The sequence below is a fragment of the Symphalangus syndactylus genome, chromosome 7 (genome assembly GCF_028878055.3).
Source record: "Symphalangus syndactylus isolate Jambi chromosome 7, NHGRI_mSymSyn1-v2.1_pri, whole genome shotgun sequence".
Lineage (NCBI taxonomy): Eukaryota > Metazoa > Chordata > Mammalia > Primates > Hylobatidae > Symphalangus > Symphalangus syndactylus.
In genome coordinates, this window is record NC_072429.2 from 119,550,516 (window position 1) to 119,567,628 (window position 17,113).

Consider the following 17,113-nt stretch of genomic DNA (forward strand, 5'->3'; position numbering starts at 1 on the left):
TTCTGATTAAAACCGAACTTTCTGCTTTTGATGTGGGCCAACCTCCATTGCTGGTAGGAACAAGGGAGGAGTATAGCGAAAAGATACTAGCAGTAAGTATAAAACCAGGGTGCACTCAATTTAAAAGACAGAGAAAGAAAGAGAGCGATGAGGCGGGGGTAGACAAAGAAAGGAAGAACAAAAGAAAGAATGAAAGAAGAAAGGAAGGAAAGGAAGGAAGGAGGGAGGGAGGGAGGAAGGAAGGAAGGAGGAAGGGAAGGGAAGGGAAGGAAGGAAGGAAAGAAGGAAGGAAGGAAGGAAGGAAGGAAGGAAGGAAGGAAGGAAGGAAGGAAGGAAGAGAAAGAAGCTGACATCAGCCCATGCCTAGGGAGTGGTGCAGAGGACCATGTAACAGGGTAAAGCACAGTGTAAGTGCCATTCTTTTGTCAAGGGCCCAGTTCTTTTTTTTTATTATTATTATACTTTAAGTTCTAGGGTACATGTGCACAACGTGCAGGTTTGTTACATAAAAATGTGTACATGTGCCATGTTGGTGTGCTGCACTCATTAACTGTAAACTAGTTCAACCATTGTGGAAGACAGTGTGGCGATTCCTCAAGGATCTAGAACTAGAAATACCATTTGACCCAGCCATCCCATTACTGGGTATATACCCAAAGAATTATAAATCATGCTGCTATAAAGACACATGCACATGTATGTTTATCAAGGGCCCAATTCTATGGAAGAAACAGCAGAGCTCCTCAGATTACTAATCCTCCATTCTAGTCTCACTGTGCCGTGAACTGCCTGTGGGTCTTAAGCATGTCCCCCTGCACCTCTTTCAGGTCAGTTTCCTTGACTGACACATAAACACTGAAGGCTCTCTGTGGTTTCTTCCAGCTATCTAACATTTATATTCCATGGCTGCTTCCAGATGTTCTCTTATCCTGGGTTACCACCTGCATTGTTTCTTGGGGAGAAGGATGCCTGATCTCCTACAGAGTAATGAGACACAAGGAGGGTGTCTGAGCCATTTCTACAAACTCCAAGAGGTTCTAACCAGCCCAGGTCACTTTTACTTTTGAAACCTGTGGACATGTTATGATGTTATGAAATGCCAAAAGCAGGATTACCAAAACTCTCACATATTTTTAAATGCTTGTATTTTGCAAATGACCCTTATTTACAACCAATATAAAACTTTGTTTGGGAGCAATGTCAAGAGTCTTAATGTGAGGCCTTTTATAAATATAAGGCCTCCTGCTAAATGGCCCACCTGCTTCCCCCCATAAGCTTGGTCATATTAGTACCCCCAGGAGCTTGGCACACGTTTGTCACATGGTGAATAATGAAAAAGTACTTCCTAAATGAATAAGTGCACACATGGATGAATAAACAATCTACATGTCCTTGGGCTCTGCATACTTCATTAGGAAAATAATAAGGTGGCAATAGGGTTCTCTAAGAAGCATGCAGATTAAAGTTCCCCTCTATGGTTGGCCAGAACCCAAGAAATCACCTAACCAATAGATCTAAGGAACAGAAATGAGGCCTTTTAATTAGAAGTAGGAATTAACATTCCAGTTTTAGTAGTAAGCATCTAGTACCAATCTTCAACTAGGATACATTTCTACCACTAGATTTAGAATGGGGAAGGACAGAACTTTCCAGGAGCCATAGACTTGGTCCTTTGAAAGAATTCCTACTATGGTTTCATCTGCTGTTGTGTACTTCATACATGTTTTTGCAAGGATTAGGAGGAAATAGTTGGTTAAACAAATCCTTACCCCATGGATAAATAGGGGCCTCAAAAGACTGACAAACACGTTGAACTCGGAAAAATCCCAAGACCATGCATCACAATCTTGACACTACAAGTATCTGTTCCCCACCCAACTGAGCAGATGTTATTGCTCTCAAAGCTTCATTTTTCAGCCAATGCCTCCTGCTAGATTTATCCACTGAGGATTTCTGATTGATAGCTATAGAGAGGAGAGCCACCTTGAAGTTACAATTTTTAAAAAATCAGCCGCTAGATTTTGGGTTTGAACATCTCAAAATGATAGGCCCCTTTCTCCCAATTTGCCATGGTTATGTCCCAAACAGTCTGTGCAAGTCTGTGCTTCAGATTCACAGCCCTTAGAAAGAGGAAAACATAACCTGACATCTACCTTCCTCACTGGATTCATGAAGAGGATTAATGAGTTAATAAGCATTAAGTACTTTGCAAGCCACAGGTGACTGGAAAACATTATTAGGACCACATTTTTCCTAACAAAGTGGTTCAAGCTTTGAACAGAAGGTTAAATCCCAGGAGAAATATCTACTTTTAATACAGGAAACTGGATGCCTACTGTCAGGTAATAGGATGCCTGTTAAAATGCCCTGGGTTATCCAGTCACTAGTGACAGGGACAGATTTAGACAATATGAGGGCAAGAGTATCCCCCAAAGCACTATTGAAAGTAACTGAAGTAATAAGCAATTCCAATTAACAGTGGCATCTGCAGCAGCAGCAGAAACACTTTGGTTAGACTGATGTTTCTCTGAACTCACTCCCTTTCTCCAGTCTGAAAACCTTTGCTGTTTTGCAAACTACAGCTCTGTTAACAATGTCCAGTCATTTACTTCTGCCACATCCAAACTTTGTGTGCGCACAAACATGACCTAGTTGAACTGCAATAATTGTATTTATTTGATACAACCCAGGTGGGTTCCAAGACTCCTGTTAGCAGGGAAAACACAAAGTCATTAAGTTCACTTCGGGCTTAGATATGTCTCCTTCCTGTTCCCAGGAACATTTCTTCCTGACTCTATATTTACTCACAAAGTACAAATAATGTGAAATGGCTAAGCAGCTAAAAACTTACAGAAAGATCTCTACTACCCCCACAAAATGATATTCTATTTATTTCGCAACCCAGGGTGCCTAAAACTCTAAAGCAACTTTAGTCACCAAAAAAGGTGGAAACTTCAGATGCATTTAGGAAGGCAATGACCTCTAAGTCAGGAATCCTGACCTCTAATTTCATCAATGCTCTGGCATTTCTGCAAACTTTTCATTTTCAGAACAAAAGGATTTGTCTAGTAGGACAATGAGGAGGAGATTTTAGGATGAGAATGGAGGTAGGGAAAACACTTATAAAGCTATTGTAGGACTTCAGGAAAGATATAATATGACTGAAAGAAATTAGTGGTGGTGGGAATTCAAACATGGATTGATTTCCGAAGAGCATCAGACTTTTTGCTAGCAGCTGAGTCTTCATTGCCGTCAAGAGTCCCTGTCTCTGTGAACACCCAACACACATATAAATAACCTTGACATATATTAACTGCTACAACGGTAGCATGAATAAAATGTCTCAGAATCACAAGTTGAGAAGCAATTGATTGAGACTGGAATAGTCTAAAAAAACTAAAAAAAAATGACATATTGAATAGGATTTCACCTATATCAGAAGGAGGGAAATAGCTTTCTTGGCAGCATGATGCATGTATCTGTTTGGCAGGCTCAATGCCTAGTGAGTCATTTATTCATTTATCTACTCCATCATTCATTTGTTTATTCATTTATTTATCAGGCCTCTGCAGTATGTTAGGCTCTACATGGGGCCCTGGATATATTATATTGAGTAAAGACCAGTAGGCACAGATGAAAAAGCGTTGGATGTCAGGCTATGAAGTTTCAGTCATACCCTGACAGTCATAGGATCTAATCAAGGATTTTCGAGCAGGCAAATGACATGATCACCACCTCTATCAAGTAAAATAGCTCTGGCTAAAAATAAAATGTAAGACCGGGCGTGGTGGCTCATGCCTGTAATCCCAGCACTTTGGGAGGCTGAGACAGGCGGATCCCGAGGTCAGGAGATTGAGACCATCCTGGCCAATATGGTGAAACCCCATCTCTGTTAAAAATACAAAAATTAGCTGAGCGTGGTGGTGGGCACCTGTAGTCCCAGCTACTCGGGAGGCTGAGGCAGGAGAATTACTTGAACCCAGGAGGTGGAGGCTGCAGTGAGCCCAGATTGTGCCACTGCATTCCAGCCTGGCAACAGAGTGAGACTCTATCTCAAAATAAAATGAAATAAAATAAAATAAAATTGTAAAGTGGAGAGTTAGAAGCTGATGACTGAGAGCTGAACTATAGATGATATTGCTGTAATCTAGAAACAGGATGAGATCTGACTAGGACAAAGGAAGAGGGCATAAAAAAAGGAATAAAAATTTGCAAGCTGTGGGTAAAATGAACTCTGAGAGACAGGCAGGGACAGAGCCGGAGCGTTAGTTTTCTGGCTTGTGTTAATAGATAAAACACGAGTCTGTTACCTAGAAGGGAGTTTGACAGGAGAGTGAAAGATGATAGTTTTGGTTTGAGGTATGTCACACTTGAGAAATTTCTGGGTCGTCCATGTAGGAACATCCAGTGGACATGCCTGAAGTTCAGGATAGAGGCAAAGGCTAGAGAAAGGGATTTGAGGGTTGTCTGCAAAAAACAATATAATATATCCACGTAGGGCTCTGGACATATTATATTGAGTAAAGACCAGTGGGGGCTGATGAAAAAGTGATGGATGTGTTGCAAAAAAGTAACAGTGGATGACACCTTATTAAAAGCCTATTGAAGACATATAAGGAATGATGTTCTAGTTAAAAAAAAAAAAAAAAAAGATCCATGTCAGAGCAGGAGAACCAGGAAACAGTGCTATTATGAAGCCGACAAGGCAAGAAAGAATTTCTAGAAAGAGGGCTGGTATGCAGCAGAAAGTGCTGAAAACACAACCCCTTCTACATTTCTTTTCACCCCACCACCAAATTGGCTTGCCCCATTTGCAGACATATCCTTGAATATCTCCTCTTAAGCTATGCTTTAATATTTATCTGTGACTATGGCATATACAGTAGCTAAATATGAAACTCCATTAACATCAGGGTTTTCTGACTCCACTTTGGTGAGTCATTCAACGTAATCGGGACTTAGAAATGAGCAACAGATGTGTCACATTCTTTGAGCAGTGCTCAAAGAAACCCAAAATGGTCAACATGTAAACTTTTCTAAAATATGTTTTCCTGACATTATGGATGATAATGAGGTTTTCTAAATTATAAGTCAGAGCCATTTACTTTATAGCATTTCCAGAAAAATCTGAATTGCAGAAATGCCATGTTTCCAAGAAACAGTAATGGTTTCAACTCTGTTTTCTCTCTTATGTCTTACTCTTTGGATAGCCAATAGCAAATTTCTGGAAGGGGAAAGCTGCAAAACCAAATCAAACTGGCACCACAAATGATCAACTGACATCTTCACAGCAGTTTACTTCATGTTTAAAATTGAAGAATAAAGCACCATACCTGTTAAGTATCTCTTAATAAGTGGTACTTCTTAAAGAAATGAGCTATCAGGGTAGATAATTTCCCTTTTTATAAAAGTAACATACAATATTTTAAGTTCACCTTTTGTTTTAATTTTATTTAAAATAAATGTGGTCAGACAGAAAAATGTAAGAGTAAACTCATTACAACTCAGGCCCAATTTGACCTTGAGTAATTAAGCCAAACACCTTCTCATCCTGTGCTATGCCCCGTGATCATCTAATCTCTGGTTTCCTTAGAGTGAAGCAAAAGCTCTTTGCTCAAATTAGATCCATAGAGAATGAGACTCCAAAAGAGGTCTGTGGACCTACAGGCTATCGGGAATGTCTGCTGAATCAGTGATTCTAGTAGTAAGTGGTGGGGAGCAAAGAGATAATGTCTAGAGTTGATCATCAAGGAAATGTAGCATAAGCATATTTTTAAAGTTAGGGTGGTAACCACTAAAACAGCTAAATATGGAAACTGTTAAAAGTGGTTTCCTCTGGGAAGTAAGCTAGGCATTGAGGAGGATGGGGACGGCTGAAGCAGACACTGTGCTTTGCATTATAAGACATTCTGTACTTTGCCACTTTTTTTTTAACCAAAGGTATTTTTCACTTGGATAATGTATGAAAATGGTGAGAAAAAGAACCAAGAAAACTATTAAGTGTTATTACTACATATTCACTTACTTTGGCTTATGTAATAAAGATATTTGAATTTAGACTTACAAAGTCACAAAAAGACTAACTTCTATCTTACAAATAAAAAGACTGAGACTCAGATAAGTTAAGTAGGTGACCCAAGGCCATGGAGCATAGAGTCAAAGCAAGAGCCCAGCATTCCTACTAGGTCTGTGTATTATACGTGTGTGGCCAACCTACCTCTTTTTATGAATTTCACAAAACAGACAATGGACTCATTCTTATTCAGGAATTTTCAGATGATTCTATAGGTCCTCCTGGAAAATTATATCACAGCTCAACCTTAGTAGACATTAGAAATGTCTAATGTTAAAGAGAAGAACAAGGAAAGTCCTAGGAGCTGGGGCATGGAGTTGGAATTTCTAACATAAAGTCTGTCTCTAGTATGGGAGAGACCATATCATTCTGTGTGGCAGCCACTACTGACATATAGCCAGGTGTATTAGTTTGCTAGGGCTGTCATAACAAAGTATCACAAGCCAAGTGGCTTAAACAATGGAATTTTGCTGTCTCATTATTCTGGAGACAAGAAGTCCAAAACCACGGTGTGAGCAGGGTTGGTTCCCTCTAAGGGGCTGTGAGAGAAGAAACTATCCTGGGCTTCTCTCCATGGCTTGCTGGTAGACCACCTTCTTGCTGTGTCTCTTTACATGGTCTTCCCTCCATGCATGTCTGTGTGTTCAAATTTCTCCTTTTTATAAGAATACCAGTGATATTGGACTAGGGGCTAATTCTACTCCAATATAACCTCATTTTAGCTAATTATATTTGCAACAATCTTATTTTCAAATGCAGTCACCTTTTGAGATACTGGGGGTTAAGATTTCAATATATGAATTTTGAGGAGACACAATTCAACCCATGAAACCAGGAGAAAACAAAATCCTTGAAGCCTTCCCTCGAACATTTAGAGTTTCTTTTTTTAAAAAAACTCTTTTTTAAAAAAAGTATTTTGGGGCCCCGGCCCCACGCCCGCCATGGAGAAGACTGAGCTGATCCAGAAGGCCAAGCTGGCCGAGCGCTACGATGACATGGCCACCTGCATGAAGACAGTGACCGAGCAGGGTGCTGAGCTGTCCAACTAGGAGCGCAACCTGCTCTCCGTGGCCTACAAGAACGTGGTCGGGGGCCGCAGGTCCGCCTGGAGGGTCATCTCTAGCATCGAGCAGAAGACCGACACCTCCGACAAGAAGTTGCAGCTGATTAAGGACTATCGGGAGAAAGTGGAGTCCGAGCTGAGATCCATCTGCACCACGGTCCTGGAATTGTTAGATAAATATTTAATAGCCAATGCAACTAATTCAGAGAGTAAGGTCTTCTATCTGAAAATGAAGGGTGACTACTTCCGGTACCTTGCTGAAGTTTCATGTGGTGATGATCGAAAACAAATGATAGATAATTCCCAAGGAGCTTACCAAGAGGCATTTGATATAAGCAAGAAAGAGATGCAACCCACACACCCAATCCGCCTGGGGCTTGCTCTTAACTTTTCTGTATTTTACTATGAGATTCTTAATAACCCAGAGCTTGCCTGCACGCTGGCTAAAACGGCTTTTGATGAGGCCATTGCTGAACTTGATACACTGAATGAAGACTCATACAAAGACAGCACCCTCATCATGCAGTTGCTTAGAGACACCCTAACACGTTGGACATCAGACAGTGCAGGAGAAGAATGTGATGCGGCAGAAGGGGCTGAAAACTAAATCCATACAGGGTGTCATCCTTCTTTCCTTCAAGAAACCTTTTTACACATCTCCATTCCTTATTCCACTGGGATTTCCTATAGCAAAGAAACCCATTCATGTGTATGGAATCAACTGTTTATAGTCTTTTCACACTGCAGCTTTGGGAAAACTTCATTCCTTGATTTGTGTTTGTCTTGGCCTTCCTGGTGTGCAGTACTGCTGTAGAAAAGTATTAATAGCTTCATTTCATATAAACATAAGTAACTCCCAAACACTTATGTAGAGGACTAAAAATGTATCTGGTATTTAAGTAATCTGAACCAGTTCTGCAAGTGACTGTGTTTTGTATTACTGTGAAAATAAGAAAATGTAGTTAATTACATTTTAAAGAGTGTTCCACCTAACTTCTTAATGTCTACATTCCCTCCCTTACTCTTCGGGGGTTTCCTTTCAATAAGCAACTTTTCCATGCTCTTAATGTATTCCTTTTTAGTAGGAATCTGGAAGTATTAGATTGAATGGAAAAGCACTTGCCATCTCTGTCTAGGGGTCACAAATTGAAATGGCTCCTGTATCACATAAGGAGGTCTTGTGTATCTGTGGCAACAGGGAGTTTCCTTATTCGCTCTTTATTTGCTGCTGTTTAAGTTGCCAACCTCCCTTCCCAATAAAAATTCACTTACACCTACTGCCTTTGTAGTTCTGGTATTCACTTTACTATGTGATAGAAGTAGCATGTTGCTGCCAGAATACAAGCATTGCTTTTGGCAAATTAAAGTGCATGTCATTTCTTAATACACTAGAAAGGGGAAATAAATTAAAGTACACAAGTCCAAGTCTAAAACTTTAGTACTTTTCCATGCAGATTTGTGCACATGTGAGAGGGTGTCCAGTTTGTCTAGCGATTGTTATTTAGAGAGTTGGACCACTATTGTGTGTTGCTAATCATTGACTGTAGTCCCAAAAAAGCCTTGTGAAAATGTTATGCCCTATGTAACAGCAGAGTAACATAAAATAAAAGTACATTTTATAAACCATTAAAAAAAGTTTTTTAAAAGTTAAAATCAATTGAAATACAACATTTATTGGTTAGAGATTTCCTGCACATTTACCTATTTTTAAAAACTCTATTAAATAAAATAGAGAACAGAAACAACATTATCTCCTAGAATGTAATAATGATTTAAATTATGCATAGATATGTATACATACATACCTACACACACACACATATATATGTAAAATGTTATATTATAAATGTAACAAATGTTATATAACAGAGTTACCATCCAATAATGTAAAAGCATTCACCTAACAGATACACGAAAAAGTTCAACCCTCAAGAGGATATGTCACGTTTTAAAAGGTCTTGTCAATTATAACTGAACCACTAAATGAAATCTGAGCACCTCAAACTGGGAAAACACACATGAAAACTTAAAATCCAATTTACTTTTCCATTTGACCATGATATTTACCTTTTGCTTTTTCACTCAGAAAGAAAAACAAGGATAACAAGTTTCTCTTTGATTTCCAGTCAACTCTTCATGCACTGGTCTTTATACTAAGAATATATCTCTTCACAGGAAGTTTAAGAGAGAAAAAGTTTCTCTTGATGAGTGTGTCTAATCGATAGTTGGTCTATAATATGCAATTGTATCCTAACCTAAAAAGCTTCTGCAAATATGTTTATCTAACTTGGCTTAACTATTCTGGTTAATTTTGAACACAAGTTCTGCTAGCAATCTAACAGAATAGCAAGTATTTCTCATGGAATTAAATTATATAAATTATATATCACTGATATTTTCCAAATACACCTACTTCTCACTCTCAGTTGGTTGGTTTTCACTAACTCATTTCACCTACTCACCCACTTTTACTGAATCATTCAACAATCATGGGAAAATCTCAATCTAAATGTAGGTTGCTTTTTTAAAATTTATAATATTGCTGCTTGGACTTGGAATGCATTGTTTAAAATGAAAGTAATGTTATACATGTAGAATACACATTGAATATTGTACTGAATACACATGTGCATTCAATAAATGCATACTTAATCATGAGATGAAAAACAATAATGTCAATACCCCTAACCAAAACCTAAAATAATTTGAAATGTTTTCTTATGGAAAAAAACATTTCTCCTTATTTTTCATCTTTTTTCAAATTCTCCCTCCTCCTCCTCCAACTTGCCCTGATAGAGTCCTGGCTTTCCCCTGAAAATACCACTTTGTAACCCCTTTTAGTCCTTTCCAATTCTAGACACTGCTGCCTCAATCTCTGTCCAACTTCAAGGGCAAAGAAGAACAATCAGTAAACTCTTTGTTCCCTACTGCCCCCTCCAGATCCAGTTGGTCCTTCCTACCTGTAGGTTCTGCATCCGAGGATTCAACCAACCGCAGATGGAAAATATTCAAAATAGATAAAACAAAAATTTTTTACCAATAAAATTATTTTTAAATAATGCAAGTAAATAATAATACAGTATAACAACAATTTACACAGCATTTAGATTGTATTAGGTATTATAAGTAATCTAGAAATTATTTAAAGTATATGGGAAAATGTGTGTAGGTTATATGCAAATACTCCAGTTTTTTTTTTTTTTGAGACAGAGTCTTGCTCTGTTGCCCAGGCTGCAGTGCAATGGCACGATTTCTGCTCACTGCAACCTCCACTTCCTGGGTTCAAGCAATTCTCCTGCCTCAGCTTCCCAAATAGCTGGGATTACAGGCACCCACCATCACGCCCAGCTAATTTTTATATTTTTAGTAGAGACGAGGTTTCACCATGTTGGCCAGGCTGGTTTTGAACTCCTGACGTCAAATGATCCACCTGCCTCGGCCTCCCAAAGTGTTGGGATTATAGGTGTGAGGTACTGCGCCCAGCCTGCACCATTTTTTTAAAGGGATTTGAGTATCCAATGATTACAGTATCCAAGGGAGTCCTGGAACCAATCCACCTCAGATACAGAGGGATGACTATACTAGATCTCCTATAATATCTCACTAAATCACATTTCATAAGCTACTCCATGATGTAGCAGGTCATAACCATGAGGCACTTCTCAGAAAGTGTGCTCAGAGTCCTGGCTGAGTGGGCATCTAGCCACATGGCCTGATTTCCTGGACACAGTTGTCCGGACAAAGGAGAGACACCTGACCCAAGCCACACTAATCAGATCCCTTCTCTCTCCAGAATTTGGAATTGGAATATTCTTGGTGTGGAATGCTGTGGAAAAATGATGTTAAAAATGGCAATGGTAGCTTTTTCTTTCCAAGATGGTGGATTGGTGGCATTGTAAGCATGCCTCTTCCACTTGAAAAGACAAAATAGTGTATTGAGATTCATGCTGTAAACAGTTTTCCAAGAAGCAACACAGGAATTTAAAAGGAAAACAGAAAGAAACTGCAGACTCTTGGAAAGAAGCAGTGGGCAGCAGCCCACACTGTGAACCAGGAGAAAAACTGAGTCTGCAGAGTTTAAGGAGGGGAGAGACTGCCTCTGTGACGCAACCCCACACTGGGGAGTCCAGGACAAGGGAGAAGACCTCAACCCTACTAAGTGCTGGAGCTGATTTAGTGAGTGCTGGGGAATATATGAGAAGGAGTGGCATCAGGATGTCATCTGAGTGCACCCTCAGACTCCGGCAGGGATGGAGGGAAACCATTCTTTATTCCACCTCACAGGGGACCTTGCAGAAGTCTGCCAGCTAATTCAGGCAGTGGTCACAGGTTTAGAGAAACCCCCAGCTGAGATCCATGATATAATCTTGAGTAGGAATGAACCCTTGTGACCAGAACCATTGAGAGAGCAGGAAGTGTGCTACAGCCATGGGCACAGGATTTGGGCATTTCTGGTTCCTGGCTGGACCAGGAGGGGTATGGCCTGAAAACCATGATTTCTGTCTCAGTCAAGAAGGGTTATGGCCCGGGGCAGTTTTGGGTTCTGAGTACAGGCTGCCTGGAACCCAGCTAGCTGCTGCTAGCAGAACACTGTGGGTGTCAGACCTCCCTTGCCAAATATGTGGGAGCTGAGTGCAGCTTACTGCCACCTGCTACTCCCCGATCCCCACGCAGATCATTTTGTGCAGTGGAGGCAGCTGTGCTCCTCACTGGAACATTACTGCAGCAGCCAGAGAACTGCCCTCTGATCCCCATTGGGGTTGCTGCTTGAGCCCGCACATGAGAAGCCAGTGCATGGACTTGCCTGACCTGGCCCCCATGTGGCTTTGCCCCTCCACCCACCCTGGTAGTGAAACACAATTAACAGGGAATATTGGGTGCTCCATGGCCCCGCCCACTGCCTGAGACCACAGAGTACCTACTCTGGGAAACACAAGGCAAACACAAATCCCACTGTTACTACCACAGCTGGCCCTCTTTTGCAAGCATCACCTCCTGGCTGGAAGCCAGCCATCCCAGCCCATTACAACATCTGCAGGCACAATAACACAGCACTTAGGAAGGAAATACTTGCACAACCTCAGCTGTTGCCATTGCCTGCATTACACTGGCTAACCAGGAGATCTTGAGTCTGTCCATGTGCCCAGTACATTACTACTACAGCTGGCATTTGAGAAATTTGAGAAAGCCAACACACTAAGGCTATTTATAACCAAGGAAATATCACACAATCTACGTGACTTCCCTCCTACTCCCATCAGAGCTGATGCAGTACCTGCTGCTGGGAGACTAGAGGACAGGTTACACCACTGAGCCGTCTGCAGATATTCCCGAGCAACAGTCTGGGGTGTGGAAGCCCCACTGGGTGGCTAGACTAAGAGGAGCAGAGGGATTTCCAGTAGTCTTGCCCTCAGGGATTGTTACTCCTAGGGAAGAAGGCATGCACCACATTAAGGGAGCATGCTGTGAGGCAAAAGAAATCAGGCTGCAGGCCTTGCATCCCTGTACTTTCTACTTGTGGGAAGTCTGTTTCAGCAGAGGTACAGGTGCAGTGCTAGGTTCAGTGAGAAAAGTCTGGCGCTCTAGCCCAACTGTCAGGCAGCCCTGGTGCTCATGAAGGGTCTTAGAGAAGGGACTTCTCCCCCTTGCCCACCACTGCAGATACAGCTGGGGCTTTTACCACAGGAGTTCAGCATGGGTACATCTGTAGACAGCCTTTCTGGAACACTTCAGGGTGACTGCATCCCTGTAGGAGTACCCTCCAGGTTCAGGCTTGCATGAGAGGTAGAGTCACAATTCCTCCCTACATAGAACATCAGCATTCCTACAGATAAAAAGAGGTACTGGTCTGATCTGAATAGCCAGAATACCAGGTCAAGAGTGTGACTGGAAGGAGGATTGCTTTCCTGCTGGCTTGCAATGGAGGCTGTGGTGGCTCCTTCCTTTCCCCCTGAAATAATTCAGTGCATTTCACAGAAAGCTTCCCCACCTACCTCTGTCAAGTCTGGGACCTTGGCACACTGTTAGGGTAACGTGTTTGTCTACCCACTTTAGCCACAGCCAGATTTTACCCACAGCCATCTCCCACTCGCCTGAAGCCTAAACTGTTTAACCCAATGAAGAAAGTACTAGGGAAAAAACATTTTTTAAATGCATACCGCTGGGGAATAAGATAAGCTTCATGAGACCTCTGCCATTCCAGCCCAACAGGAGACAGTGAACCTGCTCACATATCTAACACATCACTTTTACAAACAGCATCTGAGAAAGCCATTACACAAGGATTCTCTATAAACAAGAAACTCATACAGAGTATTCACCATGGAAAATACCCAGAGCTGAAGCTAGGTGACAATAACCTATAAACATTAAATTCACATCCTCAAGAGAAGAAAAATTAAAAAAAAAAAGTTGAATCAAAAATAAATTTTAAAATAATTAGATGAAATAGTCTACCTAAAAAAGAAAAAATGGGAAAAATAATTCAGGCAATATGAAAATAAAACAGCATTCTCTAATATCCCCAGAAGAGTACACTAACTCTACAGCAGTGGATCCAAACCCAAATGCAATCTTTGAAATAACTAGATAAAAATTCAAAAGGTTGATTATTAAGTCACTAATGGAGATACAGGAGAAAGGTAAAAAAAACCCATAATATAACAAAAATTTTCTAAAGAGATACATATTTTAAAGAAAAACCATCAGAATTACTGGAAATGAAAGACATATTTAGGTAACTATAAAATGCAGAAGAAAGCTTTAACAATAGACTAGATCAAGTAGAAGAATTTCAGAGCCTGAGGACAAGGCTTTTGAATTAACCAAATTAGATAAAAATGACAAAAAAACTAAAAGAAATGAATAAAGTCTCTAAGAAATATGGGATTATGTAAAATGGCCAAACCTATGAATCATAGGTGTTCCTGAGGAGAAGAAAAAGCAAAAAGTTTGGGAAACCTATTTGAGGGAATGATGAAGGAACGCTTCCCTGGCCTTGCTAGAGACTTAGACATCCAAATAAAAGATGATCAAATAATTCCTGGAAGATTAATTGTACAAAGAAAATCATCAATACATATAGTTATCAGGCTAAAAAGAAAGAATTCTAACAACAGACAAAAGCATCAGGTAACCTGTAAAGGAAAATCTATCAGACTAACAGGAGACTTCTGAGTAGAAACCTGACATCTAGAAGGGATTGGGGTCCTATCTTTAGTCTCCTTAAATAGAATAACTGTCAGCCAGGGTGGAGCCAAGATGGCGGAATAGGAACAGCTCCAGTCTCCAGCTCCCAGCCCCAGCGACACAGAAGACTGGTGATTTCTGCATTTCTGCTTGAGGTACTGGGTTCATCTCACTAGGGAGTGCCTAACAGTGGGTGCAGGACAGTCGGTGAAGCGCACTGTGCGCGAGCCGAAGCAGGGCAAGGCATTGCCTCACTCGGGAAGCACAAGGGGTCAGGGAGTTCCCTTTCCTAGTCAAAGAAAGGGGAAACAGACGGCACCTGGAATATCGGGTGAGTCCCATCCTAATACTGCGCTTTTCCAACGGGCCTGGAAAACGGCACACTAGGAGATTGTGTCCCGCACCTGGCTCGGAGGGTCCTAAGCCCACGGAGTCTCGCTGATTGCTAGCACAGCAGTCTGAGATCAAGCTGCAAGGCGGCAGCGAGGCTGGGGGAGGGGCGCCCGCCATTGCCCAGGCTTGACTAGATAAACAAAGCAGCCAGGAAGCTCGAACTGGGTGGAGCCCAACACAGCTCAAGGAGGCCTGCCTGCCTCTGTAGGCTCCACCTCTGGGGGCAGGACACAGACAAACAAACACCCAGCAAGAACCTCCACAGACTTAAATGTCCCTGTCTGACTGACAGCTTTGAAGAGAGTAGTGGCTCTCCCAGCACGCAGCTGGAGATCTGAGAACGGACAGACTGCCTCCTAAAGTGGGTCCCTCACCCCTGAGCAGCCTAACTGGGAGGCACCCCCCAAGTAGGGACAGACTGACACCTCATTCAACCGGGTACTCCTCTGAGACAAAACTTTCAGAGGAACTATCAGACAGCTGAATTTGTGGTCTCACGAAAATCCGCTGTTCTGCAGCCACCGCTGCTGACACCCAGCCAAACAGGGTCTGGAGTGGACCTCTAGTAAACTCCAACAGACCTGCAGCTGAGGGTCCTGTCTGGTAGAAGGAAAACTAACAAACAGAAAGGACATCCACACCAAAAATCCATCTGTACATCACCATCATCAAAGACAAAAAGTAGATAAAACCACAAAGATGGGGAAAAAACAGACCAAAAAAACTGGAAACTCTAAAAAACAGAGCACCTCTCCTCCTCCAAAGGAACGCAGTTCCTCACCAGCAACGGAACAAAGCTGGATGGAGGATGACTTTGATGAGTTGAGAGAAGAAGGCTTCAGACGATCAAACTACTCTGAGCTACGAGAGGAAATTCAATACAATAGCAAAGAAGTTAAAAACTTTGAAAAAAGGCCGGGCGTGGTGGCTCACGCTTGTAATCCCAGCACTTTGGGAGGCCAAGGTGGGCGGATCACGAGGTCAGGAGATCGAGACCATGGTGAAACCCCGTCTCTACTAAAAAAATACAAAAAATTAGCCGGGCGTGGTGGCGGGAGCCTGTAGTCCCAGCTACTCGGAGAGGCTGAGGCAGGAGAATGGCGTGAACCCGGGAGGCGGAGCTTGAAGTGAGCCGAGATTGCGCCACTGCACTCCAGCCTGGGCGACAGAGCAAGACTCCGTCTCAAAAAAAAAAAAAAAAAAAAAAAAAACTTTGAAAAAAAATTAGAAGAATGGATAACTAGAATAACCAATGGAGAGAAGGGCTTCAAGGAGCTGATGGAGCTGAAAGCCAAGTTTCGAGAACTACGCGAAGATTGCAGAAGCCTCAGTAGCAGATGCGATCAACTGGAAGAAAGGGTATCGCTGATGGAAGATGAAATGAATGAAATGAAGACAGAAGGAAAGTTTAGAGAAAAAAGAATAAAAAGAAATGAACAAAGCCTCCAAGAAATTTGGGACTATGTGAAAAGACCAAACCTACGTCTGATTGGTGTACCTGAAAATGATGGGGAGAATGGAACCAAGTTGGAAAACACTCTGCAAGATATTATCCAGGAGAACTTCCCCAATCTAGCAAGGCAGGCCAGCATTCAGATTCAGGAAATACAGAGAATGCCACAAAGATACTCCTCGAGAAGGGCAACTCCAAGACACATAATTGTCAGATTCACCAAAGTTGAAATGAAGGAAAAAATGTTAAGGGCAGCCAGAGAGAAAGGTCGGGTTACCCACAAAGGGAAGCCCATCAGACTAACAGCTGATCTCTCAGCAGAAACTCTACAAGCCAGAAGAGAGTGGGGGCCGATATTCAACATTCTTAAAGAAAAGAATTTTCAACCCAGAATTTTCTATCCCGCCAAACTAAGCTTCATAAGTGAAGGAGAAATAAAACACTTTACAGACAAGCAAACGCTGAGTGATTTTGTCACCACCAGGCCTGCCCTAAAAGAGCTCCTGAAGGAAGCACTAAACATGGAAAGGAACAACCGGTACCAGCCACTGCAAAAACATGCCAAACTGTAAAGACCATCAAGGCTAGGAAGAAACTATAGCATCTAATGAGCAAAATAACCAACTAACATCATAATGACAGGATCAGATTCACACATAACAATATTAACGTTAAATGTAAATGGGCTAAATGCTCCAATCAAAAGACACAGACTGGCAAAGTGGATAAGGAGTCAGGACCCATCAGTGTGCTGTATTCAGGAAACCCATCTCACGTGCAGAGACACACATAGACTCAAAATAAAGGGATGGAGGAAGATCTATCAAGCAACTGGAAAACAAAAAAAGGCAGGGGTTGCAATCCTAGTCTCTGATAAAATAGACTTTAAACCAACAAAGATCAAAAGAGACAAAGAAGGCCATTACATAATGGTAAAGGGATC

The 17,113-nt window shown here is 41.6% G+C and overlaps 2 protein-coding genes across 3 annotated transcripts in view; one reads left to right on the top strand and one right to left on the bottom strand.

Annotated features, from left to right (window-relative positions):
• Window positions 1-17,113, bottom strand: part of SNTB1 (syntrophin beta 1) — a 285,077-nt gene that overhangs the window by 240,097 nt on the left and 27,867 nt on the right. The gene's annotated exons all lie outside the window — the stretch shown is intronic.
• LOC129486761 (14-3-3 protein theta-like) lies at window positions 7,015-8,771 on the top strand. The gene is given in 1 exon segment (XM_055287141.2): window positions 7,015-8,771. A coding segment is annotated over 1 exon segment (729 nt). The 3' UTR covers window positions 7,744-8,771.